Here is a 27616-nt window from a genome sequence, read left to right as displayed (position 1 = left end):
CGGGTGCGCGGAACATGTGTACCGACCCGGTAGGTGCGGGGGCCGTGGGGCGCGACGAGTTGGGTGGAGTGTAGTGTGAGGGGTACCTCGGCGGTGGTAGTGGTGGGATTCGATCCTGCCGGCGCTAGGTCCCGGAGGGATACAGTGTCCTGACGGCCGTCAGGGTACTCTATGAAGGCGTATTGGGGGTTTGAGTGTAGTAGAAGCACTTTCTCTACGAGTGGGTCCGTTTTGTGTGCCCTGACATGCTTCCGGAGGAGTACCGGGCCCGGTGTCTTCAACCATGCTGGGAGCGGAGCCCCCGTGGTAGTGTCCCTGGGAAAAAAAAGAGCCGCTCATGAGGGGTCTGGTTGGTGGCGGTACATAGGAGGGACCTAATAACGTGGAGCGCGTCGGGGAGGACTTCCTGCCAATGGGAAACCGGGAGATTCCTGGACCGGAGGGTCAGTATGACAGTCTTCCAGACCGTCGCGTTCTCCAACTCCACCTGCCCGTTCCCCCGGGGTTATAGCTGGTAGTCCTGCTCGAGGCGATGCCCTTGTCGAGCAGGTACTGACGCAGATCGTCGCTCATGAAGGACGAACATCGGTCGCTGTGTATGTAGCTGGGGAAACCAAACAGGGTGAAGATACTATGCAGGGCTCTAATGACTGTGTGAGAGGTCATATCGGGGCACGGGATAGCAAAAGGGAAGCGGGAGAACTCGGCGATGACATTCAGGAAGTACACATTCCGATTATTCGAGGGAAGTGGCCCTTTGAAATCGATGGCGAGGCATTCAAAGGGCCGAGAAGCCTTGACCAGGTGGGCCCTGTCTGGTCTATAGAAGTGCGGTTTGCACTCCGCACAGATCGGGCAATCCCTGGTGACAGCTTGTACCTCCTCAGTGGAGAAAGGTAGATTTTGGGCTTTGACGTAGTGGGCGAGCCGGGTGACCCCCGGGTGGCAGCGGTAATTGTGGATGGCTTTCAGGCGGTCGCTCTGTGTACTGGCGCACGTGCCGCGGGACAGGGCATCTGGGGGCTCGTTGAGCTTCCCCGGTCGATACATGTTCACAATTTACATAGATGATTTGGAGTTGGGGACCAAGGGCAATGTATCCAAGTTTGCAGGTGACACTAAGATGAGTGGTAAAGCGAAAAGTGCAGAGGATACTGGAAGTCTGCAGAGGGATTTGGCTAGGTTAAGTGAATGGGCTAGGGTCTGGCAGATGGAATGCAATGTTGACAAATGTGAGGTTATCCATTTTGGTAGGAATGACAGCAAACGGGATTATTATTTAAACAATAAAATATTAAAGCATGCTGCTGTGCAGAGAGACCTGGGTGTGCTAATGCATGAGTCACAGAAGGTTGGTTTACAGGTGCAACAGGTGATTAAGAAGGCAAATGGAATTTTGTCCTTCATTGCCAGAGGGATGGAGTTTAAGACTAGGGAGGTTATGTTGCAATTGTATAAGGTGTTAGTGAGGCCACACCTGGAGTATTGTGTTCAGTTTTGGTCTCCTTACTTGAGAAAGGACGTACTGGCGCTGGAGGGTGTGCAGAGGAGATCCACTAGGTTAATCCCAGAGCTGAAGGGGTTGGATTATGAGGAGAGGTTGAGTAGACTGGGACTGTACACGTTGGAATTTAGAAGGATGAGGGGGATCTTATAGAAACATTTAAAATTATGAAGGGAATACATAGGATAGATGTGGGCAGGTTGTTTCCACTGGCGGGTGAAAGCAGAACTAGGGGACATAGCCTCAAAATAAGGGGAAGTAGATTTAGGACTGAGTTTAGGAGGAACTTCTTCACCCAAAGGGTTGTGAATCTATGGAATTCCTTGCCCAGTGAAGCAGTTGAGGCTCCTTCATTAAATGTTTTTATGGTAAAGATAGAGGGCGGAATTCTCCGCTCCCCTCGTGGCGTGGGAGAATCGTGGGAGGGCCTCCCAACATTTTTTACGCCCCCCCGGCGCCCCCGCGATTCTCCCCCCCCTTGGAAAAATCACCGCTCGCCGTTTTTCACGGCGAACGGCGATTCGCCGAGCCCGATGGGCCGAGCGGCCGGCCCTTCACGCCTGTTTCACCACGGCAGCAACCACACCTGGTCGCTGTATTTGTGAAACGGGTGCCAGATGCCCGTTTGGGGCATCTAGGGGCCCGTTTGTCACGGGAGCACCACGACTGTGCTCCGAAGGGTACAGGCCCGCGATCGGTGCCCACCGATTGTCGGGCCTGCGTCCAAATGGGACGCACTCTTTCCCCTTCGCCACCCGGCAAGATCAAGCCGCCACGTCTTGCTGGGCGGCGGTGGAGATAGACGGCCCCGCGGGTTCGCGTAGTCTGCGCGCTGATGTCATCCGCACATGCGTGGGTTCCTGCGCATGCGGGATGACCTCCGCGAATCGCCGTTCGGGCGTCATTTCCGGCGGCAGGGAACGACGGGGGCCCGCTCCTAGCCCCCCGGGTGGGGGTGAATTAGGTGCAGGGAGCGGGCCCCGAAGCTGTCGTGAACCTCGGCCGAGTTCACGACGGCCTCCGCGATTTTTGGAGCCGGCGGAGAATACCGCCCAGATAGTTTTTTGAAGAATAAAGGGATTAAGGGTTATGGCGTTCGGGCCGGAAAGTGGAGCTGAGTACACAAAAGATCAACCATGATTTCATTGAATGGCGGAGCAGGCTCGAGGGGCCAGGTGGCCTACTCCTGCTCCTAGTTCTTATGTTCATACACCCGGATACAGTAAGGCGCTGCACCCTCGCGGTCCACCCCGCCTATCAACGGATCTCCCTGGCCTCTGGATCCCATTCTGTCCCGATCCGAGGGTTTTGCACGGTCACTCTCACAGTCCAGGGCGTAGAATTCAGTGGTTTCCATCTCTATGTCCTTCCTAATCTCTGCGCTGCACTATTGCTGGGCCTGGATTTTCAGTGCAATCTCAAGAGCCTCACCCTCAAATTCGGCAGGCCCCTACCTCCACTCACCGTTTGCGGCCTTGCGACCCTAAAGGTTGACCCCCCCTCCCTCTGTGCCAATCTAACTTCCGATTGTAAACCCATTGCCACCAGGAGCAGACGGTACTGCGCCCAGGATAAGGCCTTCATCATTTCCGAGGTCCAGAGGCTGCTTCGGGAGGGTATCATCGAGGCCAGCAACAGCCCCTGGAGAACCCAAGTGGGAATAGTTAAAACTGGGGAGAAACAAAGAATGGTGGTGGACTACAGCAGACCAGCAAACACGTAGCTCGACGCGTGCCACCTCCCACGCATATCTGATATGGTCAATCAGATTGCGCAGTACCGGGTCTTCTCAACAATTGACCTAAAATCCGCCTACAACCAGCTCCCCATCCGTCAATCGGACCGTCCATACACTGCCTTCGAGGTGGACGGTCGTCTCTACCACTTTCTTAGGGTTCCCTTTGGCGTCACTAACAGGGTCTTGGTCTTCCAAAGAGAGAGGGACCGAATGGTCGACTGGTACGGTTTGCGGGCCACGTTTCCGTACCTAGATAATGTCACCATCTGCGGCCACAATCAGCAGGTCCATGATACCAACCTTGCTAAATTCCTCCACACCGCCACTCTCCTCAACCGTACTTATAATAAAGAAAAGTGTATGTTCAGTACGACCCGCTTATCCATCCTCGGCTATGTGGTCCAGAAGGGAGTTCTGGGGCCCGATCCCGACCGCATGCACCCCCTCATGGACGTTCCCCTCCCCCACTGCCCCAAGGCACTCAAACGCTGCCTGGGGTTTTTTTTTGTACTATGCTCAGTGGGTCCCAAACTATGCGGACATAGCCCGCCCACTCATACAGTCCACCCAATTTCCCCTCACGGCTGAGGCACAACATGCATTCGCCCGTATTAGAGCAGACATAGCCAAGGCCGGGATGCATGCAGTAGACGAGGCACTCCCCTTTCAAGGAGAAAGCGACACTTCAGATGTCGCCCTTGCCGCCACCCTCAATCACGCAGGCAGACCCGTGGTGTTCTTTTCCCGCACCCTTCATGCCTCTGAAATTCGGCACTCATCCATCGAAAAGGAAGCCCAGGCTAACGTTGAAGCTGTGCGGCGAGGAGGCATTACCTGGCCGGCAGGAGATTCACTCTCCTCACTGACCAATGGTCGGTAGCTTTCATGTTCAATAACACACAGCGGGGCAAGATCAAAAACGATGAAATCTTGCGGTGGAGAATCGAGCACTCCATCTATAATTCCGAGATTTTGTATCGCCCCGGCAAGCTCAGCGAGCCCCCAGATGCCCTCTCCCAAGGTACATGTGCCAGCGCACAAGTAGACCAACTCCGGGCCCTGCACGACAGCCTTTGTCACCCGGGGATCACTCGACTGTACCATCTCGTCAAGGCTCGCAACCTGCCCTACACCGTCGAGGAAGTATAGACAGTCATCAGGGACTGCCAGGTCTGTGCGGTGTGCAAGCCGCACTTCTACCGGCCGGTCCGTGTGCACCTGGTGAAAGCGTCCCGCCCCTTTGAATGCCTCAGCGTGGATTTCAAAGGGCCCCTCCCCTCCACCGACCGCAACACATATATCCTCAGTGTGGTCGATGAATTCTCCAGGTTCCCCTTCGCCATCCCATGCCCCGATATGACGTCTGCCACCGTCATCAAGGCCCTCAACTCCATCTTCGCTCTGTTCGGTTTCCCCAACTACATCCACAGTGACAGGGGATCCTCATTCACGAGTGATGAGCTGCGTCAGTTCCTGCTCAGCAGGGATGTCGCCTCCAGCAGGACGACCAGCTATAACCCCCAGGGAAACGGGCGGGTAGAGAGGGAGAACGGGATGGTATGGAGGGCTGTCCAACTGGCCCTACGGTCCAGGAACCTCCCAGCCTCTTGCTGGCAGGAGGTCCTCCCTGGTGCACTCCACTCCATTCATAGCAAATTGGGGGTTCATCTGGGATAAAAGTCTATCTTTCGTGATTGGGTTGGCTCAGTGAACTTAAAGACAGTGAGGTGTGATCATATTTTTTTTTTATTTACAGGTGGTGTATTCCAGTTTAAGTAGGGTGTGGACAATGTTGTGGACAATGGCTCTTTAAGAGGCTCAGAAATTTTGGGGGTGGAGACGGTCACACGCAGCACCTTACAAACAGAGACTAAAAAAAGGCTCTTAGATTTGGCAAAAATATTGTAGTTAATGTTGCCTGAAAAACTTCAAAAAGAGGTAATTGCAGTGGTAGCTGAGCCTGAGACACAGTCAGAATCATTGGAAATGGCAAGAATCCAATTACAGATCAAGCAGCTTGAACATGAAAAAGAATTAAAGTAGATTGAATCCGACATGGGGGAACAAGAAAGAGAAAGGGTGGTACAGATCAGGGGAAAAGAAAAGGAGAGAGAAGAAAGGGAAAAGGAAAGAATAGCCCTAGCAGAACAAAAAGAGAGAGAATGGGAGGTACAGATCGGCGAAAAAGAGAGAGAGATAAAAGAAAAGGAAAGAGAAGAAAGGGAAAAAGAGAGAGACTTTGAACTTCAGAAAATGGCCATAAAACATGACAGTTAAAATTGGCGGATGTAAAGAGAAACGTACAGTATGAGGATAGTGAGAAAGAGCATCATAGTCGAAGGCTTGGTGGAGATCTATTTAAATATGTCCAAGCATTGTCAAGGTTTGATGAGAAGGAGATAGAATTTCATTTGAGAATATAGCTAAACAAATGAAATGGCCACAGTACATGTGGCCATGTACAAACAAAGTTGGTAGGTGGAGCTAGTGAAGTGTTTACATCACTATCAGAGAAAATATCTGGGACATAGAAGGAGGTAAAAAAAAATCCACCTTGGGTGACTGCTGGAGGAAGTGGTTGAGGCAGTGACATTGACAACATTTAAAAGGCATTTGGACAGATACATGGATAGCAAAGGTTTAGAGGGAAAATGGGTTAGCTTGGATGGGCTTTTTAGTTGGCATGGACCAGTTTGGGCCGAAGGGTCTGTTCTGTGCTGTAGAGTCTATGACTCTGTGGTCGGGGAGTCTAAAACACAGGGTCACAGTCTCAGGATAAGGATCCAAACTTTTATGACTGAGATGAGGAGAAATTAATTGACTTTAAGAGTTGTAAATTTTGAAATTCTTTACCTCAGAGGGTTGTGAATGTTCCATTGTTGAATATATTTAAGGCTACGATAGGTTTTTGGTCTCTGGGGCAATCGAGGACTATGCGGAGCTCAAACAGTCCCAAAGAGTCAGATTTGACTTAAAATATGAACTTAATTTCTCTCTCCACAAAGGCTTCTAGACCTGTCGAGTATTTCCAACATATTGTTTCCATCGCACGCTCCAGCATCCACAGTATTTTGTTTTTATGTTTGCATTATGTTTTGTGTTGTAGGTGATGTGTCCCCAATACCAATGATGCCCATTGCTCAATCCCAGTTTGTTCCCTTGGCAGAAGTGCTTTGCTGTGCTATCTCTGAGATGAACGCAAGTCATAAAATCGTAACGCAAGAAGCCCTGATGGAATATTTGGTCAAGTGCTATTCAGGTAACTTGATTCTCAGGCATATCTTGAATCAGGCTAGTAACTGGTTCCCTATACTTCAGCTAGACTCCAGGCCCTTCAAAGCCATATTCTCAACAGATTATTTTCCTCTCCTCCCCAACACCCGCCCCATTTACCCTTTTCTTGTGCATGTATAGTGGGGGTGGGGTCCAAAGATCCGGGACTGCCCAGTCTGACTAGTAAGTTTGCAGATGACACAAAGGTTGGTGGAATTGCAGGTTGCGATGAGGACTGTCAGAGGATACAGCAGGATATAAATCGGTTGGAGACCTGCACAGAGAAATGGTAGATGGCGTTTAATCAGGACAAATGTGAGGTAATGCATTTTGGAAGGTCTAAAACAGGTGGGAAATATACAGTAAATGGCAGATTTCTTGACAGGCAAAATTGACAGGCAGAGGGATCTGGTTGTACAGGTCTACAGGTCACTGAAAGTGGCAACGCAGGTGGAGAAGGTAGTCAAGAAGACATGCTTGTCTTCATCGGCCAGGGCATTGAGTATAAAAATTAGCATGTCATGCTGCAGGTGTATAGAACCTTAGTTAGGCCACACTTGGAATATAGTGTTCAATTCTGGTCACCACACTGCCAGAAGGATGTGGAGAGTTTTGAGAGAGTACAGAAGAGGCTAAGGGAACAGGATGTTCCCTAGTATGGACGGCATTAGCTATGAGGAGAGGTTGCATAAACTCAGTTTGTTCTCATTAGAACGACGGAGGTTAAGGGGTGACCTGATAGAAACCTACAAAATTAGGAGGGGCATAGACAGAGTGGATAGTCAGAAGCTTTTTCCCAGGATAGAAGAGTCAATCACTTGGGGACATAGGTTTGAGGTGCGAGTGGCAAAGTTCAGAGGAGATGTGAGAGGGAAATTTTTACACAGAGGGTAGTGGGTGCCTGGAATGTTTTGCCAGAGGAGGTGGTGGAAGAGAGTGACGTTTAAGGGGCATCTTGACAAATACGTGAATAGGATGGGAATAGAGGGATTTGGGTGCTGGAAGTGTAGAAGATTTTAGGTTAGATGGGCAGCATGGTTGGGGGAGGCTTGGAGGGCCGAAGGCCCTTTTGCCTTCTGCTTATTTATCTCCCTTCAACCAGACCTTTCAAGCTTCAGTCAGCTTTGTTCTGTTGTTCTCTTTTCCACTCGGCTGCACACAGCACATTATAATTCCAGAGGAGAGAAAGAGGAAAATTGGGAGAAATGGTGAGGTACTGTCGAACACCCACACTCAAACCGTAGAAATGTTACAGCACAGAGGGAGGCCATTCATCCCATCAGGATTTTACCCTGTCCACCCTATCTCTTCCCCTCATAATGATTATCCCATCCAATATCTCAGTGTTCCTCCTGGACTAGTATGTACACTCCGTCCTGCTGTTTTCCTGTGGTTGAACAAAAAACAAAGAACAATACAGAACATAGATAGATAGAACATTACAGCGCAGTACGGGCCCTTCGGCCCTCGATGTTGCGCCGACCCGTGAAACCATCTGAAGCCTATCTGACCTACACTATTCCATTTTCATCCATATGTCTATCCAGTGACCACTTAAATGCCCTTAAAGTTGGCGAGTCTACTACTGTTGCAGGCAGGGCGTTCCACACCCCTACTACTCTCTGAGTAAAGAAACTGCCTCTGACATCCCTCAATTTAAAGCTATGTCCCCTCGTGTTGGTCATCACCATCCGAGGAAAGAGACTCTCACTGTCCACCCTATCTAACCCTCTGGCTATCTTATATGTCTCTATTAAGTCACCTCTCAGCCTTTTCCTCTCTAACGAAAACAACCTCAAGTCCCTGAGACTTTCCTCGTAAGACCTTCCCTCCATACCAGGCAACATCCTAGTAAATCTCCTCTGAACCCTTTCCAAAGCTTCCACATCCTTCCTATAATGTGGTGACCACAACTGCACGCAGTACTCCAGGAGCGGCCGCACCAGAATTATGTACAGCTGCAGCATGACCTTGTGGCTCCGAAACTCAATCCCCCTACTGATAAAGGCTAGCACACCATATGCCTTCTTAACATCCCTATTAACCTGGGTGGCAAATTTCAGGGATTTATGTACCTGGATGCCAAGATCTCTCTGTTCATCTACACTACCAAGAATCTTGCCATTAGCCCAGTACTCTGCATTCCTGTTACTCCTTCCAAAGTGAACCACCTCACACTTTTCCACATTAAATTCCATCTGCCACCTCTCAGCCCAGCTCTGCAGCTTATCTATGTCCCTCTGTAACCTATAGCATCCTTCAGCACTATCCACAACTCCACCGACCTTCGTGTCATCTGCAAATTTACTAACCCATCCTTCTACACCCTCTTCCAGGTCATTTATAAAAATGACAAACAGCAGTGGCCCCAAAACAGATCCTTGCGGTACACCACTAGTAACTGAACTCCAGGATGAACATTTGCCATCAACCACCACCCTCTGTCTTCTTTCAGCTAGCCAATTACTGATCCAAACAGCTAAATCACCTTCAATCCCATACTTCCGTATTTTCTGCAATAGCCTACCGTGGGGAACCTTATCAAACGCCTTACTGAAATCCATATTCACCACATCAACCACTTTACCCTCATCCACCTGTTTGGTCACCTTCTCAAAAAACTCAATAAGGTTTGTGAGGCATGAGCTACCCTTCACAAAACTGTGTTGAGTATCGCTAATCAACTTGTTCTTTTCAAGATGATTATAAGCCCTATCTCTTATAAACTTTTCCAACATTTTACCCACAACCGAAGTAAGGCTCACAGGCCTATAATTACCAGGGTTATCTCTACTCCCCTTCTTGAACAAGGGGATAACATTTGCTATCCTCCATTCTTCCGGCACTATTCCTGTCGACAAAGACGACATAAAGATCAAGGACAAAGGCTCTGCAATCTCCTCCCTGGCTTCCCAGAGAATCCTAGGATAAACCCCATCTGGCCCAGGGGACTTATCTATTTTTAAACTTTCCAAAATTGCTAACACCTCCTCCTTGTGAACCTCAATCCCATCTAGCCTGGTCGACTGTACCTGAGTATTCTCCTCGACAACACTGTCTTTCTCCAGTGTAAACACTGACGAAAAATATCCATTTAACGCTTCCCCTAACTCCTCTGATTCCACACACAACTTTCCACTACTATCCTTGATTGGCCCTAATCTTACTCTAGTCATTCTTTTGTTCCTGATATACCTATAGAAAGCCTTAGGGTTTTCCTTGATCCTATCCGCCAACGACTTTTCGTGTCCTCTCCTCGCTCTTCTTAACTCTCCCTTTAGGTCCTTCCTGGCTAACTTGGCTGACACTGACCTACTCGGCTACTGCTGGTCGCTGCGACCACAAACCGTTCTGGGTTCATGAGGCGTTCCATTGCCTGCATGGCCATTTTCTCTTTGTTACTTAAATTTGGAACAGGGGGTGTTGAGGTAATGTTTTACAAGACGGGTAAGGCTTACGCTATGTTCCGCTCACAAAACTCCCGACAGTTCGTCGCAACAAAAAGCTCTCAGGTTTACCTTACAACCCTGTTAGTACGCATGCACAAAACACACTTCCGAATTACGTTTATTTGTTTGAACACCTTGATTACTTATGATTTTTCCTTTTTCTTTACTCAGATTTCTAATTCAAATTTCTGGGTCCTCGACGGAGTGGGGGTGCCACTTGTAACCGCGTCCCGTCAGGATGTCGCCACTAAATGTTGCTCGTTTTACTGGAGTGGGATTAACACGCCTCCGTTTAAAGGCCATGTGCTTAACACTACTATGGCTCTGTGTATGTAATTATGCTCAGGAGTCGCCAGGTGCCGTATTTAGACACCGTCACAAGTATATCAAGGTCAGGTTCAAAGTAATAAATCTGTACACCGATTAGTAAGTTGATATTTATTATGACAAATATAATAAATACACATGCATACGCTAAAGAGACTAACTTCTAATACTAAACAACTAAAATACTTATCTAGACAGGAACAGGCAAGGTCAGGGGACAAGGCCTTCGTCCCGTTCTTGTTCTGCAACTCTCAGGTACTTAAAGTTGTCAGGATCTAGCAAGGTCTGGATCACGTAGCGATCGTTGTATTGGCACTTACAGTTCGATGGCTGATGCTCAACGGCCGGTGATGAAACTGGAGTCAGGATGCGATGTAACAAGCCTGGGCCGGAGACTGGAAGCAACAGACCAAACCATGTGCGGGGTCTATTCTTATAGTTCCTAGAAGTCCGTGCCCCCTTGGGGCGGTCCTTTTACCTGCCATGTATCGATTGGGCCTTTCCCAATCGATATCTTCTAAACCCCCCAATCTGAGGGTCGTTCCTCGATGGGTGGGGCGGTCCCTATGGTTCTTTGTGTTGGTTACTGTGGCGCCATTCTGTCTGGGCATCTACTCAAAAGTATCCATTGATACTTAAATGTTTCTTTTGTGCGGGGTCTGGATCTGGATCACCTCATTACTATGTAGATCTGTTGCCATTTACACCTTTGGCTGAAACTCTGCACCTGGCCAAAAACTGGTTTCTGTGCGTGCAGAATGCTAATTAGTCTTCTGCAAACTGCTTGTCCTTGCTAAGACTGTTTTTCCCTGCAGCCTTAGCAGTTCTCCATTTTGTAGCCCAGTGTCCATCTTAGATGGCTACACATTACCCAGTACCAAATCCAATGTGGCATCGCCTCTTGTTGGCCTGTCTACATACTGGGTCAGAAAACCCTCCTGCACACACTGCACAAAAACTGACCCATCTATAGTACTCGAACTATCAGCGCCAGCCCTAGGGTTGCTGGCGCCCCGGGCAAGCTGAACTTCGGCGCCCTTTGGGGGGCGGGGGGGGCCGGGGGGGGGGGGGCGTGGGGAGCGGACCGAGCGGGGGGGGGCGGACCGAGGGGGGAGCGGACCGAGCGGGGGGGGGCGGACCTAGGGGGGGGGCCGCCCTGGGGGAGGGCGGCCACCGCGCATGCGCTGGTTGGCACCTGCCCAACTGCGCATGCGTGGGACCCGAGTCTCTGGCGCCCCCTAGCACATGGCGCCCCGGGCGACTGCCCGAGTTGCCGGTGCCTTGAGCCGGCCCTGCGAACTATAGTATTTCCAGTCAATATTTGGAAAGTTAAAGTCCCCCATGACAACTACACTGTTACTCTCGCTCCTGTCGAGAATCATCTTTGCTATCTTTTCCTCTACATCTCTGGAACAGGCCCTTCATCCCTCCAAGCCTGTATCGGTCATAATACCACCCTTGGCCAAAACCCTCAGCACTTCCCAGTACCATATTCCTCCATACCCATCCTATCCATGTATATGTTGAGATGCCTTTTGAACGGCGTTAATGTATCTGCTTCCACAACCTCCCCTGGCAGCACGTTTCAGGCACTTACCACCCTCTGTCTGCCTCACACATCTCCTCTAAACATTTCCCCACGGACTTGAAACCTATGGCCCCTGGTGACTGACCCCTCCACCCTGGGAAAGAATGCATGTCCATCCATTCTATCCATGCCCCTCATAATCATAGAATCATAGAATTTACAGTGCAGAAGGAGGCCATTCGGCCCATCGAGTCTGCACCGGCTCCTGGAAAGAGCACCCTACCCAAGGTTAACACCTCCACCCTATCCCCATAACCCAGTCACCCCACCAAATACTAAGGGCAATTTTGGACACTAAGGGCAATTTATCATGGCCAATCCACCTAACCTGCACATCTTTGGACTGTGGGAGGAAACCGGAGCACCCGGAGGAAACCCACGCACACACGGGGAGGATGTGCAGACTCCGCACAGACAGTGACCCAAGCCGGAATCGAACCTGGGACCCTGGAGCTGTCTATAAATAATTTTTATTGAAATTTTTACAAAATGCAAAATATAAACATCTTAACTCTATTAACGTACAACCGCGGTAACACCCCATAAACAATGCCCCCCAGCTTCAAGAGCAACTTCAAACAAAAGGAAGAAACAAAAACAAAGAAAAAGAGAAAAGAAAAAAAAAACAAAGGAGAGAGATCGCTCCCTCCACAAACCCTTGTGCACAGTTCTCCCTCCCACCAATCCTTACCCCCCCCCCCCCCCCCCCCCCCCCCCCCCCCCCCCCCCCCGGGTTGCTGCTGCTGTCGGCCTGTTTCCCTACCATTCCGCCAGGAAGTCCAGAAAGGGCTGCCACCGCTTGAAAAACCCTTGTACTGATCCCCTCAGGGCAAATTTCACCCTCTCCAATTTAATGAACCCCGCCATATCCGAGATCCAGGCCTCCACGCTTGGGGGCCTCGCATCCTTCCATTGGAGCAAGATCTTCCGCCGGGCTACTAGGGACGCAAAGGCCAGGACCCCGGCCTCTATCGCCTCCTGCACTCCCGGCTCCACTGCAACCCCAAAAATTGCGAGTCCCCAGCCTGGCTCGACCCTGGATCCCACCACCCTCAACACCGTCTTTGCTACCCCCTTCCAAAACTCCCCCAACGCTGGACACGCCCAAAACATATGGGCGTGGTTCACTGGGCTCCCCGAGCACCTAGCACACCTGTCCTCGCCCCCGAAAAACCTACTCATCCTTGTCGCAGTCATGTGGGCCCTATGCAGCACCTTGAACTGTATGAGGCTAAGCCTCGCACAGGAAGAGGAAGAATTCACTCTCTCCAGGGCATCTGCCCACATCCCCTGCTCAATCTCCTCCCCCAGCTCCTCTTCCCACTTCCCCTTCAGTTCCTCCACCGAGGCCTCGTCCACCTCCTGCATTACCCAGTATATGTCCGAGATCCTCCCTCCTCCGACCCACACCCTCGAGAGCACCCTATCCCGCACCCCTCGTGGGGGCAGCAAGGGGAACCCCTCCACCTGCTGCCTGGCAAACGCCCTCACCTGGATGTACCTAAACATGTTCCCTGGGGGGAGCCCAAACTTCCCCTCTAACTCCCCCAAGCTCGCGAACCTCCCCTCCACAAACAGGTCCCTCAACCGGGACCCTGGAGCTGTGAAGCGATTGTGCTATCCACAATGCTACCGTGCTGCCCCTCAACCTCCATCATTCTCATGAAAACAGTCCGAGTCTATTCCGCCTCTCCGCGTGGCTAACACACTCCAGACCATGCAACATCCTGGTTAACATCCTCTGCACCATCTCCAACGTCTCCACAGCATTCTGGTAGTGTGGTGACCAGAAATGTGCGCAATATTCCAATTGCGGCCTTACCAAGGTTCTATACAACTGTAGCATGACTTGCCAGTTTTTATACTCAAACGCAAATCTACTAAAACTCCTGGGAACCCTGAACTAATAAACAGTTCCATACTCTGTCAGTCAATCCCGAGACATCTGATGATCAGCCAGGCTCAGAACCCAACCACCAGATCGGTCCTCGATTCAGAGTCGCTCGATTCATAGAACAAAGAAAAGTACAGCACAGGAACAGCCCCTTCGGCCCTCCAAGCCTGCGCTGACCATGCTGCCCGTCTAAACTAAAATCTTCTGCACTTCCGGGGTTCGTATCCCTCTATTCCCATCCTATTCATGTATTTATCAAGATGTCCCTTAGACGTCACTATCGTCCTTGCTTCCACCACCTCCTCCTGTAGCGAGTTCCAGGCACTTACCTCTTGTGTTTGGTAGCACTACTGTATGTAACATGCGTTACTCAATCCAGTTGCGGCAGAGGCTTTCTGCACCTTGATGAAGAAGACTCGAAGTAGTCCAGAGGTATTGAAAGGTTTATTGAGTAACAGAATTACTTTAAGATCAATACCAGTAGAAAGGTTACAACGTTTATATACAGCTATGTCTGACCACACTAAAAGCCCTGAGCTAGATCTATGCTCCTCCTCTCGTCACAGTCTAATCACCAAGAGGGGCAGAGAGCCGCTTGCGTCTGCTTTTATACCCACCAGTGCTGCCCCGTGGTGATCTTTCAATTTCCCATTAACCCCTTATGTACATACCTTTGTAAAGATCACTACATTGCCCCCTTTTTTCTTTTTTTTTTACACAGTTTCAGTGTTGTTACTAGAATGGAACAAACATAGTTGGTATCGTGTACAAATGTATTACAGAAATCAATGATTGCATCAGTCCAATGTTCACAGGTTCAGACGGTTGGGTGTGCGTTTCATTCGAGTTGATCTCCTAAGTGGGCATGGAGAAACTGAGGTTTTAATGTCCGTCTGTTGACACCGACTGATAGTGTCAAGTGTTGTCAAGTGAGTGAGTTCTGTAGATTTAACGTCGGAAAGACAGGTTCAGGAAGTGGAACCTTTAGCAGGTTTTGTCGATTGCGTCTGAACAGCACACCTTAGTCGGACTTTACAATGTATGATTGTGGTGCTGCTTGCCGTAGCACTGTTGCCCCGTTGGACCATCCTCCACCTGGGTGTCACAGTCGAACTATGTCATTGACTGCTAATGGTTGCAACGGTTTTGCATGCCGGTCATAGTGCTGCTTTTCTTTGTGACATTGGTGTTGTATCTTGTCAAGCACTTGTGAGTGATCCGGATTGCTGAAGTGTAACGCTGGTAGTGTTGTTCTCACATCCCGATTGAAGAGCATTTGAGCTGGTGATAGCTCTGAGCTCAACGGTGATGATCTGTATGATAATAGAGCCAAGAATATGTTGGAATTTGAGTCAGTGGCCTTGCTTATGAGTTGGTTGATAATGTGCACACCTTTCTTTACTTTGGCGTTGGATTGGGGAAAGTATGGACTAGATGTCATGTGCTTAAAGTTGTATTTCTTGGAGAATTCCGTCCACTCCCAGCTCGCAAAATAAGGACCATTATCGGACATGACTGTTTGTGGAATACCATGCCTCGAGAATGTTTCCTTGCAGCCTTTGATAACTGATGCGGACGTGAGATCCAGGAGTTTCATTACCTCCGGAAAGTTGGAGTAATAGTCAATGATAAGAACATAGTTTTGACCCATGGAGTGAAACAAGTCTATACCAACTTTGTTCCACGGTGACGTAGCCATCTCATGCTGCTGGAGTGGCTCTTTGCATTGTGCCGGTTGATGTTTTTGACACGTGTCACACGTGAGTATCATGTTTGTAATGTCCTCATTTATCCCAGGCCAGTACACGGATTGCCTTGCTCTTCTTTTGCATTTTTAAATTACGAGATGTCCCTCGTGAATCCTACAGAGCATGTCTGACCTGAGCGTTAGTGGAATGACGATTCTGTCATTTCTCAATATTAATCCGTCCACTACTGACAGTTCAGTTTTGATGTTTTGGAACTGCGGGCACCGTCCTTTTGGCCAGCCATGCTGAAGCTTGTGCATGATCTGGAGCAAGATCGCATCAAATTTTGCTGCAGCTTCTTGTCAGATGCCGGGAGAGTCTCTCTGCACAACTGTGCTTGAGCATCTACATCGTCAATGGACGCAGGAGGTGAGCTGTCAATGGCTCGGGACAGTGTGTCGGCTATGATATGGTCTTTTCCAGGAGTGTAGACCAGTGTGAAGTCATACCTCCTCAGCTTCATCTTCATGCGTTGGCGGCGCGACGTCATATCATTGAGATTTTTTTCAATTATGTTGACCAGCGGTCTATAATCAGTCTCAACTAGGGACGGGAAGGCCGCACACATAGTGGTGAAATTTTGTTATACCTGTGATCAGTCCCAGGCACTCCTCCTTTATCTGTGCATACCTGCACTCTGTGACGGTCAACGCTCTAGATGCGTATGCAACTGGGACCCAGTCCGATTGGTCATCCTGTTGGAGGACTACCGCACCAATTCCATGTTGACTGGCATCGGTGGAGATCTTCGTTGGGCTGAAGAATGTCAGAGTTGGAGCTGCCATCAATTGGTGCTTTAGATCCACCCACTCTTCTTGGTGGTGTGGAGTCCAATCAAACTCTGTGTCCTTTCTTATCACGTTTCGTAATGCCAATGTCCTTGTTGATAAATTCGGTTTCAACCCAAATTGGTGAATTCTTTTGAAGACTTGTCTTAGTCGAGCAGTGTGGTCTTCTTCTGTCATTGACCATATGATGATGTCATTGACATATTCTGATATTTTCAATGCCCCCCGTCATCTGCTCCATGACTCTGTAAAAGATTTTTCTTTTCGGGATGATCCCGAAAGGCATGCGATTATAGCAGTATCGTCCAAGCGGCGTGTTAAACGTACACAACAGTTTGCTGGAATCGTCGAGCTGCATCAAGTTTGGTGAAGATGCGAGTGTTTGCCATTTCACATGTTATCTCCTCTCGCTTGGGGATGAGGCAGTGTTCCCTGCGAATGATTGTGTTCAGATCTTTGGGATCTAAACAGATTCTGAGGTCACCTGATGGCTTCCTGACACACACCAGAAAGCTGACCCAGTCAGTCGGCTGTGTGACCTTTGATATTATGCCTTGAGATTGTAGGCTTAGGAGCTCTGATTTTAGCCTGTCCCACAAGGGAGCTGGTACCCTCCTAGGTGGATGGATCACAGGTTTTGCATCTTCTTTGAGCAGGATTTTGTATTTGTAAAAGTAACGTACCCATGCCACGAAAGATGTCAGGATACTCGCTGAGCAGCAGCTGGATGTCATTGTCCAGTCGTCATGAGTCATTCATCTGCATGAATATTCTCTGGACCAGCCGCAAATCCTTGCAGGTTGAGCACCTAACAGCGATGTATTTTTGTCGTCCACGATCTCGAAGCATAGTCCTTTCGTGACCCTCTTATTGACTATTTGTAGGTGGCATGATCCTCTTGAGGTGATCTGGCTGCCATTGTAGTCCTTTAACTTGCATGCAGCTGGTATCATCTCGTGTGTCCCTGGGATGGATGCGAGATCTTTGCTTGTCATCAAGTTTGAGGACGCTCCTGTGTCAGGCTTGAACGTAATTGGGAAGTTGTTCACTTGCACCGTGGTGTTCCATTCACTGTTGGAGTCAATAGCATTGAGGATTCGTGGTCGGAGCTTGAAGTTCCTCTGCCGAATCTATTATTCCAACGAAGTATCTGTTCTCCCAGGAGTGGAAATCTTTGTGGTCGTAAAAATTTTATTCGGGTGTTTGGTTTTCCATTGTATCCACTGTGCGAACCTTGAAGTTTGCATGTTTCTGTGTTGGAGAGTGATATTTTGCTGTTGACTTACACTGGGAGGCGAAATGATTCAGTTTGGAGCACTTTAAACATCTTTGTGCAGGACATTTCCCTTTTAAGTGGGCATTTCCACAGCCGTAACACGTCATGACGTTCGTGATGTCATGCGTCGGAAGCAATTGCACATGCGCGAATCGCTCCTCTGGCTGAGTTTGATATTTTGCGTAGTGCGCATGCGCAGAACGGGATCTCGCCGGGTCACTTCTCTCTTGACTGTGCGCATGCGCGTACATATTTGAATTGGAGCTGACGGCTGGAAGAAGATGCCTGTGAGGAGAGGACACCATTTTAACTTCTTCCACCTCGTGGAGGAATTTCTCCCCGTTTTCTTTCTGAAGAAACCCAAGGTACTGCTGTTTCTTTTGTTCTTGCGTTGTGCACTTTTCTATGGTGGTTTTTAGAGTTAGATCATTTTGTTGCATGAGTGATTCCCTTAAGTGTTCATCAGAGAGTCCCTAGATTAATTGATTTTTGAGAGTCCTGGGAGTTCAGGTCCATTGTACCCTGAAGGTGGCAACGCAGGTTGATATAGTGGTCAAGAAGGCATACAGCATGCTTGCCTTCATCGGACGGGGTATTGAGTACAAGAGGTCATGTTACAGTTGTATAGGACTTTGGTTAGGCCACATTTGGAATACTGCGTGCAGTTCTGGTCGCCACATTACCAGAAGGATGTGGATGCTTTGGAGAGGGTGCAGAGGAGGTTCACCAGGATGTTGCCTGGTATGGAGGGTGCTAGCTATGAAAAAAGGTTGAGTAGATTAGGATTGTTTTCGTTGGAAAGACGGAGGTTGAGGGGGGACCTGATTGAGGTACACAAAATTATGAGAGGTATGGACAGGGTGGATAGCAACAAGCTTTTTCCAAGAGTCAGTTACAAGGGGTCACGATTTCAAGGTGAGAGGGGGAACGTTTAAGGAAGTTGTGCGTGGAAAGTTTTTAACGCAGAGGGTGGTGGGTGCCTGGAACACTTTACCAGCGGAGGTGGTAGAGGCGGGCACGATAGCATCATTTAAGAGGCATCTAGACAGGTATATGAACGGGCGGCAACAGAGGGAAGTAGACCTTGGAAAATAGGAGACAGGTTTAGATAAAGGATCTGGATCGGCGCAGGCTGGGAGGGCTGAAGGGCCTGTTCCTGTGCTGCAATTTTCTATGTTCTTGATGATGGAATCTGTTACATCAACATAGTTACAGCCTTGTGCTATTAATCTGAGATCTGTGACAAAATTAGAGATTGTCTTGCCGTTTTTTTGGAACCTGTTGCGTAGGTTAAATCTTTCCAGGATTTCATTAGACTTTGTTTTACAGTGTTCTTCAAATTTTGCGAGTATCACTTGAAATTTAGTTTTGTCTTCATTTTCAATGTAAGCGAAAGTGTTATTAATGTCTATCTATAGCTTGCTGGCCTGCTCTTGCTAGTAGCAATGCATAGATTCCCTCCCCTGTTTTTCAGTGGGCCAATCCTTTCCCTGGCTACCCTCTTGCTTTTTATGTAAAAAGCCTTGGGATTTTCCTTAACCCTATATGCCAATGACTTTTCGTGGCCCCTTTTAGCCCTCCTGAGCCTTACTTAAGTACCTACTGTTGCTCGTTATGCTCTCGTTAATTTGCTCTGTTTTAATTACGTTTGCTCAAGAGTCGCCAGATATCTTTTTGATACCGCCACAAGGTTCTAAACCGAATACTGATCAAAGACTCGGTACACCAGTTAGTAAGTTTGAAATCAATGCACATTTATTTACACACACAGTCAATTATTACTCATGCACAAACTCTACTCACTAAACTACAACTACTACTAAAAGCCTATACTAAGCTTCGGGTGCCCACTCAGTCAGAGGAACAATGCCCGTTGTCCGGTTCTGAGGCTGCTGGCATCGAACTGGTATAGAATAGTAGCTAGGAGCGCCTATCTCGTAGCGTGCGTTGACTTTAGACTTACTTGGCTGGTGGTTGGCGGGCCTCTCGTCGCTGAGAGCCAAGACCAAGGTGAAGGTGAAGAAGAGAGCGATCTGTCTTTGGGGACTCCTCTTTATGCCCCAAAGGGGCTTCGCGCTCTTTTGGGCAGGCCCTGAACGTGGCCCCAATTAATTGGACCATGTCCCAATCATTTGTATTGATCACTGGGCGGGTCCTAGGTGACCGTTGGCCTGCCTTTGTTTTAGTTGCCACTGGCGCCGGGGAGTCTGCTCTGGTACCAATTGCTTAAATGTTTCTCTTTTGTCCCCGGAGATAGCTCATTACTATGCTAATGGTTTGTAGTATCGGTTTTGTCTGGGAGCTGCAAGCTCCAATCCACAGGCAAACCTTGCACCTGCTTGTTTCCTCAGCACTGTCCAATTTTCCCTTTACTCTTTGCAAGTGTTCATTTTGAAATCGGGACGTGGCCACCCCAGGTGGCTACACTTCCTACTTTCCTTATATTCCACACAGGCTTCATCTGTTCCCAGCCTTCTAGACCTGACAAATGCCTCCTTTTTCTTTTTGACGAGACCTACAATATCTTTAATTATCCAAGGTTCCCGAAATTTGCCGTATTTATCCTTCTTCCGCACAGGAACATGCCGGTCCTGAATTCCTTTCAACTGACATTTGAAAGCCTCCCACATGTCAAATGTTGATTTACCCTCAAACACCCACCCCCAATCTAGGTTCTTCAGTTCCCACCTAATATTGTTATAATTAGCTCCCCACAGGGCTAATTCGCTGGCTTTGAAAGCAGACCAAGCAGGCCAGCAGCACGGTTCGATTCCCGTAACAGCCTCTCCGAACAGGCGCCGGAATGTGGCGACTAGGGGCTTTTCACAGTAACTTCATTTGAAGCCTACTCGTGACAATAAGCGATTTTCATTTTCATTCATTTCATTTCATTTAGCACATTGACCCTAGGACCACTCTTATCCTTGTCCACCAGCACATTAAAACTTACTGAATTGTGGTCACTGTTCCCGAAATGCTCCCCTACTGAAACTTCTACCACCTGACTGGGCTCATTCCCCAATATCAGGTCCAGTATCGCCCCTTCTCTAGTTGGACTATCTACATATTGTTTTAAGAAGCCTTCCTGGATGATGCTCCTTACAAACTCTGCCCCGTCTAAGCTCCGAGTACTAAGTGAGTCCTAGTCAATATTGGGGAAGTTAAAGTCTCCCATCACAACAACCCTGTTGCTCTTACTCCTTTCCAAAATCTGTTGACCTATCTGCTCCCCTATCTCCCGCTGGCTGTTGGGTAGCCGATAGTAAATCCCAAACATCGTGACTGCACCCTTCTTATTCCTGATCTCTACCTATATAGCCTCGCTGCCCTCTGAGCTGTCCTCCCGCAGTACAGCTGTGATGCTCTCCCTAACCAGTAGTGCAACTCTGCCACCCCTTTTACATCCCCCTCTATCCCGCCTGAAACATCTAAATCCTGGAATGTTTAGCTGGCAATCCTGTCCTTCCCTCAACCAGGTCTCTGTAATGGCAACAACATCATAGTTCCAAGTACTAATCCAAGGTCTAAGTTCATCTGCCTTACCTGTTATACTTCTTGCATTAAAACATATGCACTTCAGGCTACCAGTCCCGCTGTTTTCAGCAACATCTCCCTGTCTACTCTTCCTCAGAGCCATACTGGCCCTATTCCCTGGTTCTCCCTCAATGCTTTCACCTTCTGACCTATTGCTCCGGTGCCCACCCCCCTGCATTCTAGTTTAAACCCTCCCGTGTGACACGAGCAAACCTCGCGGCCAGGATATTTATGCCTCTCCAGTTTAGATGCAACCCGTCCTTCTTATACAGGTCACTCCTTCCCCGGACGAGCTCCCAGTGGTCCAGATAACCACTAGGGTGATCATTGCTTGGCACAACATCGAGGGCCGAAGGGCCTGTTCTGTGCTGTACTGTTCTATTACGCTTTCTACCACCTGCTCCTATGTGCATCCAAATGCTGCTCCAACCGAAACATGCAGCCTGTGAGGAGCTCCAGTTGGGTGCACTTTCTGCAGATGAAGCTATCCGCGACGCTGGAAGCCTCCCAGACCTGCCACATCTCACAGTCAGAGCACTGCACCCCTCTAATTGACATTGCGTTAACTAATTAATAAATTAAATTCAAAAATAATTTTTTTTAAAGTTGCTGTTAATTATATGTTTCCTAGCGAGGGTGAAGGACCAGGTGAGACTTAAAAAGGGTTGGGTTAGCCAAGTGTTTCACTCTGGATTTGATGGAAGGGCTCGAGGAGTAACGGTGTTGCTCAGCAAAAGGGTACGCTTCCAGATGGAGAAGGTAGTGGCAGATCAGGGGGGTAGATATGTGATTGTGGCAGGAGTGCTGGACGGGAGATTAGTGGTGCTGGTAAGTGTATGCGGTCCCAACTGGGACGATGCGGGATTTGCGAGGAAGGTGTTTGGAGTCATTCCCGACTTGGACACACACAAGCTGATTGTGGGGGGGGGCTGGAACCTGGTGCAGGAGCCAAGGTTGGACAGATCACGGCTGCGCTCGCTGGTCCCATCAGTGGGGGCAAAGGCACTAGCTGGGCTAATGGTAGAAATGGGAGGGGTGGACCCTTGGTAGCTCCTGCACCCAGGGGAACGGGAGAACTCATTTTTCTCAGCAGTCCATAGGGTATACTCGTGGATTGACTTTTTCGTTGTGGGAAAGGCTTTGCTGGCTGGAGTCAAGGGGTCGGTATACTCTGCAATTGCTGTGTCAGATCACGCGCCACATTGGGTGGATATGGTGCTGGAGAAGTGGGTAGCGCAGAGGCCGGGGTGGAAACTGGATGTGGGGCTTTTGGGGAACCAAGTATTCTGTGAAAAAATTGAAAAGGTAATTAAGGAATATGTAAGATTCAACTATACGGGTGAGGTGTCGAAGGCAGTGGTCTGGGAGGCTCTAAAGGCGGTAGTGAGGGGTGAGGTAGTTTTGTTTAAGGCCAGGGTGGACAAAGAGAGGTTGGAGCGGCAGAGGCTAATAGATGAGATGTTGGAGGCAGATAGGAGTTATGCAGAGGATGGAGACCCAGCAATGCTGAGAAAGAGGAAGGAACTAAAAGCGAGCTTCGACCGACTATCCACCAGGAAGGCAGTGCACCAACTGAGACGAGCGAGGGGTGGACTCAATGAACATGGAGACAATGTTAGCGGGTCAGCTCTGGAGGGAGGCAGCAGCAAGGGAAATTCTTCAAGTAAGGGATAGGGCCGGGAAGTTGATGGTGGCTCCGGAACTGATTAACAAGGTTTTTGAGGAATTTTACGAGAGGTTGCACAGGTCAGAGCCACCCGGGGAGACCGTGAGATGCTGGAATTTCTAGATGGGTTGGAGTGCCCGAGGCCAGGGGAGGGGGACAGGGCTACATTAGAAGGAGCAATAGTGGAGCAGGAGATAAAGGATGCGATTGGGAGGATGCAGTCGGGGAAGGTGGCAGGGCCGGATGGGTTTCTGGTGGAATATTATAAAAAATGTAAAGATAAGCTGGCACTCCTGATGGTGGGGATGTTTGAAGAGGCGATAGGGAAGGGAGAGCTGCTGCAAACCTTGGGGCAGGCATCGATTTCACTGTTGCTTAAAAAGGATAAAGATCCAACGGAGTGTGGGTCGTATCGGCCCATATCACTTCTGAATGTGGATGCAAAGGTATTGGCGAACGTACTGGTGGGTAGGCTGAAGGGGTGCCTCCCAAAGATGATAGGTGAGGATCAGACCGGGTTCGTGAAAGGGAGGCAGCTGTTTTCGAATATTAGGAGGGTTTTGAATGTCGTTATGGCACCGGCGGAAGGGAAGGAAACAGAGGTGGTTGTGGCATTGGATGCCGAGAAGGCGTTTGATTGGGTGGAATGTAGGTACCTGATAGCAGTACTGGAGCGGTTTGGGATTGGACCAAGATTTGTGAACTGGGTAAAATTGTTATATAAGGAGCCGAAGGCGAGTGTCCGCACGAACAATATCAGTTTGAGATACTTTTCTCTCCACCGTGGGACAAGGCAGGGATGTCCTATGTCCCCCCTGCTGTTTGCGCTTGTGATTGAGCCATTGGCCATCGCATTAAGAAGTTCGGGAGCATGGAAAGAGCATAGGGTGTCCTTATATGCCGATGACTTGCTGCTGTATGTGTCGGAGCCGAGTGCGTCGATAGAGGAATATTGGCGTTACTGCAGGTATTTGGGTCTTTCTCGGGGTACAAGCTGAACTTGGACAAGAGTGAGTATTTTGTGGTGTCTCGGCCGAGTGGGGGGGCTGCCATTCCGTAGGGCAGGGACCCACTTTAGGTATTTGGGGGAGCAGATTGCCCGCGAGTGGGGAAGGCTTCGCAGATACAACATCATGAGTTTGGTGGGCAGAGTGAAAGCCAACCTGGTGAGGTGGGATGGTCTCTCTCTGTCACTGGCGGGTCGGGTGCAGGTGATTAAAATGAATGCGTTGCCTCGATTTCTGTTTATTTTTCAATGCCTACCGATTTTCCTGCCAAAGTCTTTTTTCAGGGAGATTGAGGGAAGGATTACCTCGTTTATATGGGGAGGGAAGGTGGCCAGAGTGAGGAAGGTGCTGCTACAGAGGGGAAGGCAGGCAGGGGGTTTGGGTCTCCCGAACCTGATGTACTACTACTGGGCAGCGAATGTGGAGAAGGTGCGGAGCTGGGTCAGAGGGGTTGATTCCCAGTGGGTCAGAATGGAGAAGAGTTTGTGCAGGGGGTCGGGGCTGAAAGCACTAGCAAAGGCCCCGCTCCCGATAGCTCCGGGGAAATACTCAGGGAGTCCGGTAATAATAGCTTCATTGAAAATTGGGAGGCAGTTTCACCAACACTTCGGGTTGGGGGCAGGATCAAGGGAAATGCCGATTCGGGAGAACCACAGATTTGTGCCAGGGAGATGGGACGGAAGCTTTCGGAAATGGGAAGAGAAGGGGATTAAGACCCTAAAAGATTTGTTTCTTCGGGGTCGATTTGCAAGATTGAGGCAGCTGGAAGCGAAGTATGGGCTGGAGCAGGGAGAAGTGTTTAGGTATATGCAGGTTCGGGACTTTGCCAGGAAGGAGATACAGAGCTTCCTGGAGGAACCGGCCTCCACGTTGTTGGAGGAGGTGCTGGCGGCAAGAGGACTGAAGAAGGGGACAGTGTCAGCGGTATACGGAGCTATGTTGGAAAAGGATAAAGCACCACTGGAGGGGATCAAAGCGAAGTGGGAGGAAGAATTGGGAGAGGTTATAGAGGAGGGGGTCTGGTGTGAGGTCCTCCGGAGAGTGATTCCCAAGCTGCACTCAAGTCTCTCCCGCTCCCAGAAAATGAGTTTCATCCCAGCCTAGGTCAGCCCAAGCTCCTGATCCTCAGTCTTGAGTTCCGGTTCTGCGATTCGTGTTCAGCATCTTATAGTTCAACTCAGGATTTGCACAGTTTAAACAGTATTTTAGCTTTACAAATGTTCCACCAGATCATATTGATGCAAATCTGAGTTGCACAGCTTAGAATCAAGACAGCAGGACCATAAAGATCACTTGAGCGTCAATTACTGCAAACAAACCATGTGTTAATCGGGTCACTTTAATCATTTTAAAAGCTTTGCACCACATGCCTGTGTCAGCTGTTTTCTCTTTCTCAGCCTACTCTGCTGCACCCCTTTATAGGTTTATGGGGCTTACTGCTTCATGTTCCTCTCTGGGTTTATGGGGCTTACTGCTTCATGTTCCTCTCTGGGTTTATGGGGGTTACTGCTTCATGTGTTCTATGTCCTTCAAATCCTGCCCAGTCCCCAAAGTTAATTTCCCTCTTGCCTGGTTCTTGGCAATTCTTCCCCCTAACTCTCTGTCACTCCTCATCTCTCCTGGAAGGAGTAGAACATTAGTAATTGGGGACTCAATAGTCAGGGGCACAGATAGGAGATTTTGTGGGAGCGAGAGAGACTCACGTTTGGTATGTTGCCTCCCAGGTGCAAGGGTAAGTGATGTCTCGGATCGTGTTTTCCGGGTCCTTAAGGGGGAGGGGGAGCAGCCCCAAGTCGTAGTCCACATTGGCACTAACGACATAGGTAGGAAAGGGGACAAGGATGTCAGGCAGGCCTTTAGGGAGCTAGGATGGAAGCTCAGAGCGAGAACAAACAGAGTTGTTATCTCTGGGTTGTTTCCCGTGCCACGTGATAGTGAGATGAGGAATAGGGAGAGAGAGCAATTAAACACGTGGCTACAGGGATGGTGCAGGCGGGAGGGATTCAGATTTCTGGATAACTGGGGCTCTTTCTGGGGAAGGTGGGACCTCTATAGACAGGATGGTCTACATCTGAACCTGAGGGGCACCAATATCCTGGGGGGGAGATTTGTTAGTGCTCTTTGGGGGGGTTTAAACTAATTCAGCAGGGGCATGGGAACCTGGATTGTAGTTTTGGGGTACGGGAGATTGAGAGTATAGAGGTCAGGAGCACAGATTTGACTTCGCAGGAGGGTGCCAGTGTTCAGGTAGGTGGTTTGAAGTGTGTCTACTTCAATGCCAGGAGTATACGAAATAAGGTTGGGGAACTGGCAGCATGGGTGGGTACCTGGGACTTCGACGTTGTGGCCATTTCAGAGACATGGATAGAGCAGGGACAGGAATGGTTGTTGCAGGTTCCGGGGTTTAGGTGTTTAGTAAGCTCAGAGAAGGGGGCAAAAGAGGGGGAGGTGTGGCGCTGCTAGTCAAGGACAGTATTACGGTGGCGGAAAGGATGCTAGATGGAGACTCTTCTTCTGAGGTAGTATGGGCTGAGGTTAGAAACAGGAAAGGAGAGGTCACCCTGTTGGGAGTTTTCTATAGGCCACCTAATAGTTCTAGGGATGTAGAGGAAAGGATGGCGAAGATGATTCTGGAAAAGAGCGAAAGTAACAGGGTAGTTGTTATGGGAGACTTTAACTTTCCAAATATTGACTGGAAAAGATATAGTTCGAGTACATTAGATGGGTCGTTCTTTGTACAATGTGTGCAGGAGGGTTTCCTGACACAATATGTTGACAGGCCAACAAGAGGTGAGGCCACATTGTGTAGAAGTGGATTTCATTTGGAGGTAGGTGAGCACTTTGGAAACAGTGACCACAATTCGGTGACCTTTACGTTAGTGATGGAAAGGGATAAGTATACCCCGCAGGGCAAGAGTTATAGCTGGGGGAAGGGCAATTATGATGCCATTAGACATGACTTAGGATGTGTTGGTTGGAGAAGTAGACTGCAAGGGTTGGGCACACTGGATATGTGGAGCTTGTTCAAGGAACAGCTATTGCATGTTCTTGATAAGTACGTACCAGTCAGGCAGGGAGGAAGGGGTCGAGCGAGGGAACCGTGGTTTACCAAAGAAGTGGAATCTCTTGTTAAGAGGAAGAAGGAGGCCTATGTGAAGATGGGGCATGAAGTTTCAGTTGGGGCGCTTGATAGTTACAAGGAAGCGAGGAAGGATCTAAAGAGAGAGCTGAGACGAGCAAGGAGGGGACATGAGAAGTCTTTGGCAGGTAGGATCAAGGAAAACCCAAAAGCTTTCTGTAGGTATGTCAGGAATAAAAGAATGACTTGGGTAAGAGTAGGGCCAGTCAAGGACAGTGGTGGGAGGTTGTGTGTGGAGGCTGAGGAGATAAGCAAGATACTAAATGAATACTTTTCGTCAGTATTCACTCAAGAAAAAGATAATATTGTGGAGGAGAATGCTGAGACCCAGGTTATTAGAATAGATGGCATTGAGGTGCGTAGGGAAGAAGTGTTGGCAATTCTGGACAAGGTGAAAATAGATAAAACCCCGGGGCCGGATGGGATTTATCCTAGGATTCTCTGGGAAGCCAGGGAAGAGATTGCTGAGCCTTTGGCTTTGATTTTTAGGTCATCATTGGCTACAGGAATAGTGCCAGAGGACTGGAGGATAGCAAATGTGGTCCCTTTGTTCAAGAAGGGGAGGAGAGATAACCCCGGTAACTATAGGCCGGTGAGCCTAACGTCTGTGGTGGGTAAGGTCTTGGAGAGGATTATAAAAGATACGATTTATAATCATCTAGATAGGAATAATATGATTAGGGAT

At 49.1% G+C, this 27616-nt stretch overlaps 1 protein-coding gene across 1 annotated transcript in view; it reads left to right on the top strand.

The window, feature by feature from the left end:
* Positions 1-6180: 6180 nt before the first annotated feature.
* stox1 (storkhead box 1) overlaps positions 6181-27616 on the top strand; it is a 32717-nt gene continuing 11281 nt past the window's right edge. The window contains exon 1 of the mRNA XM_038773359.1: positions 6181-6501. Within this exon, the coding sequence (XP_038629287.1) occupies positions 6333-6501 (169 nt within the window). The 5' untranslated portion in view covers positions 6181-6332. The remainder of the gene's footprint in view (positions 6502-27616) is intronic.

Source organism: Scyliorhinus canicula, chromosome 16 (genome assembly GCF_902713615.1).
Source record: "Scyliorhinus canicula chromosome 16, sScyCan1.1, whole genome shotgun sequence".
NCBI classification, from domain to species: domain Eukaryota; kingdom Metazoa; phylum Chordata; class Chondrichthyes; order Carcharhiniformes; family Scyliorhinidae; genus Scyliorhinus; species Scyliorhinus canicula.
Note: the sequence above shows the minus strand (reverse complement) of the source record. Positions and strands in the feature narration are given on the sequence as shown.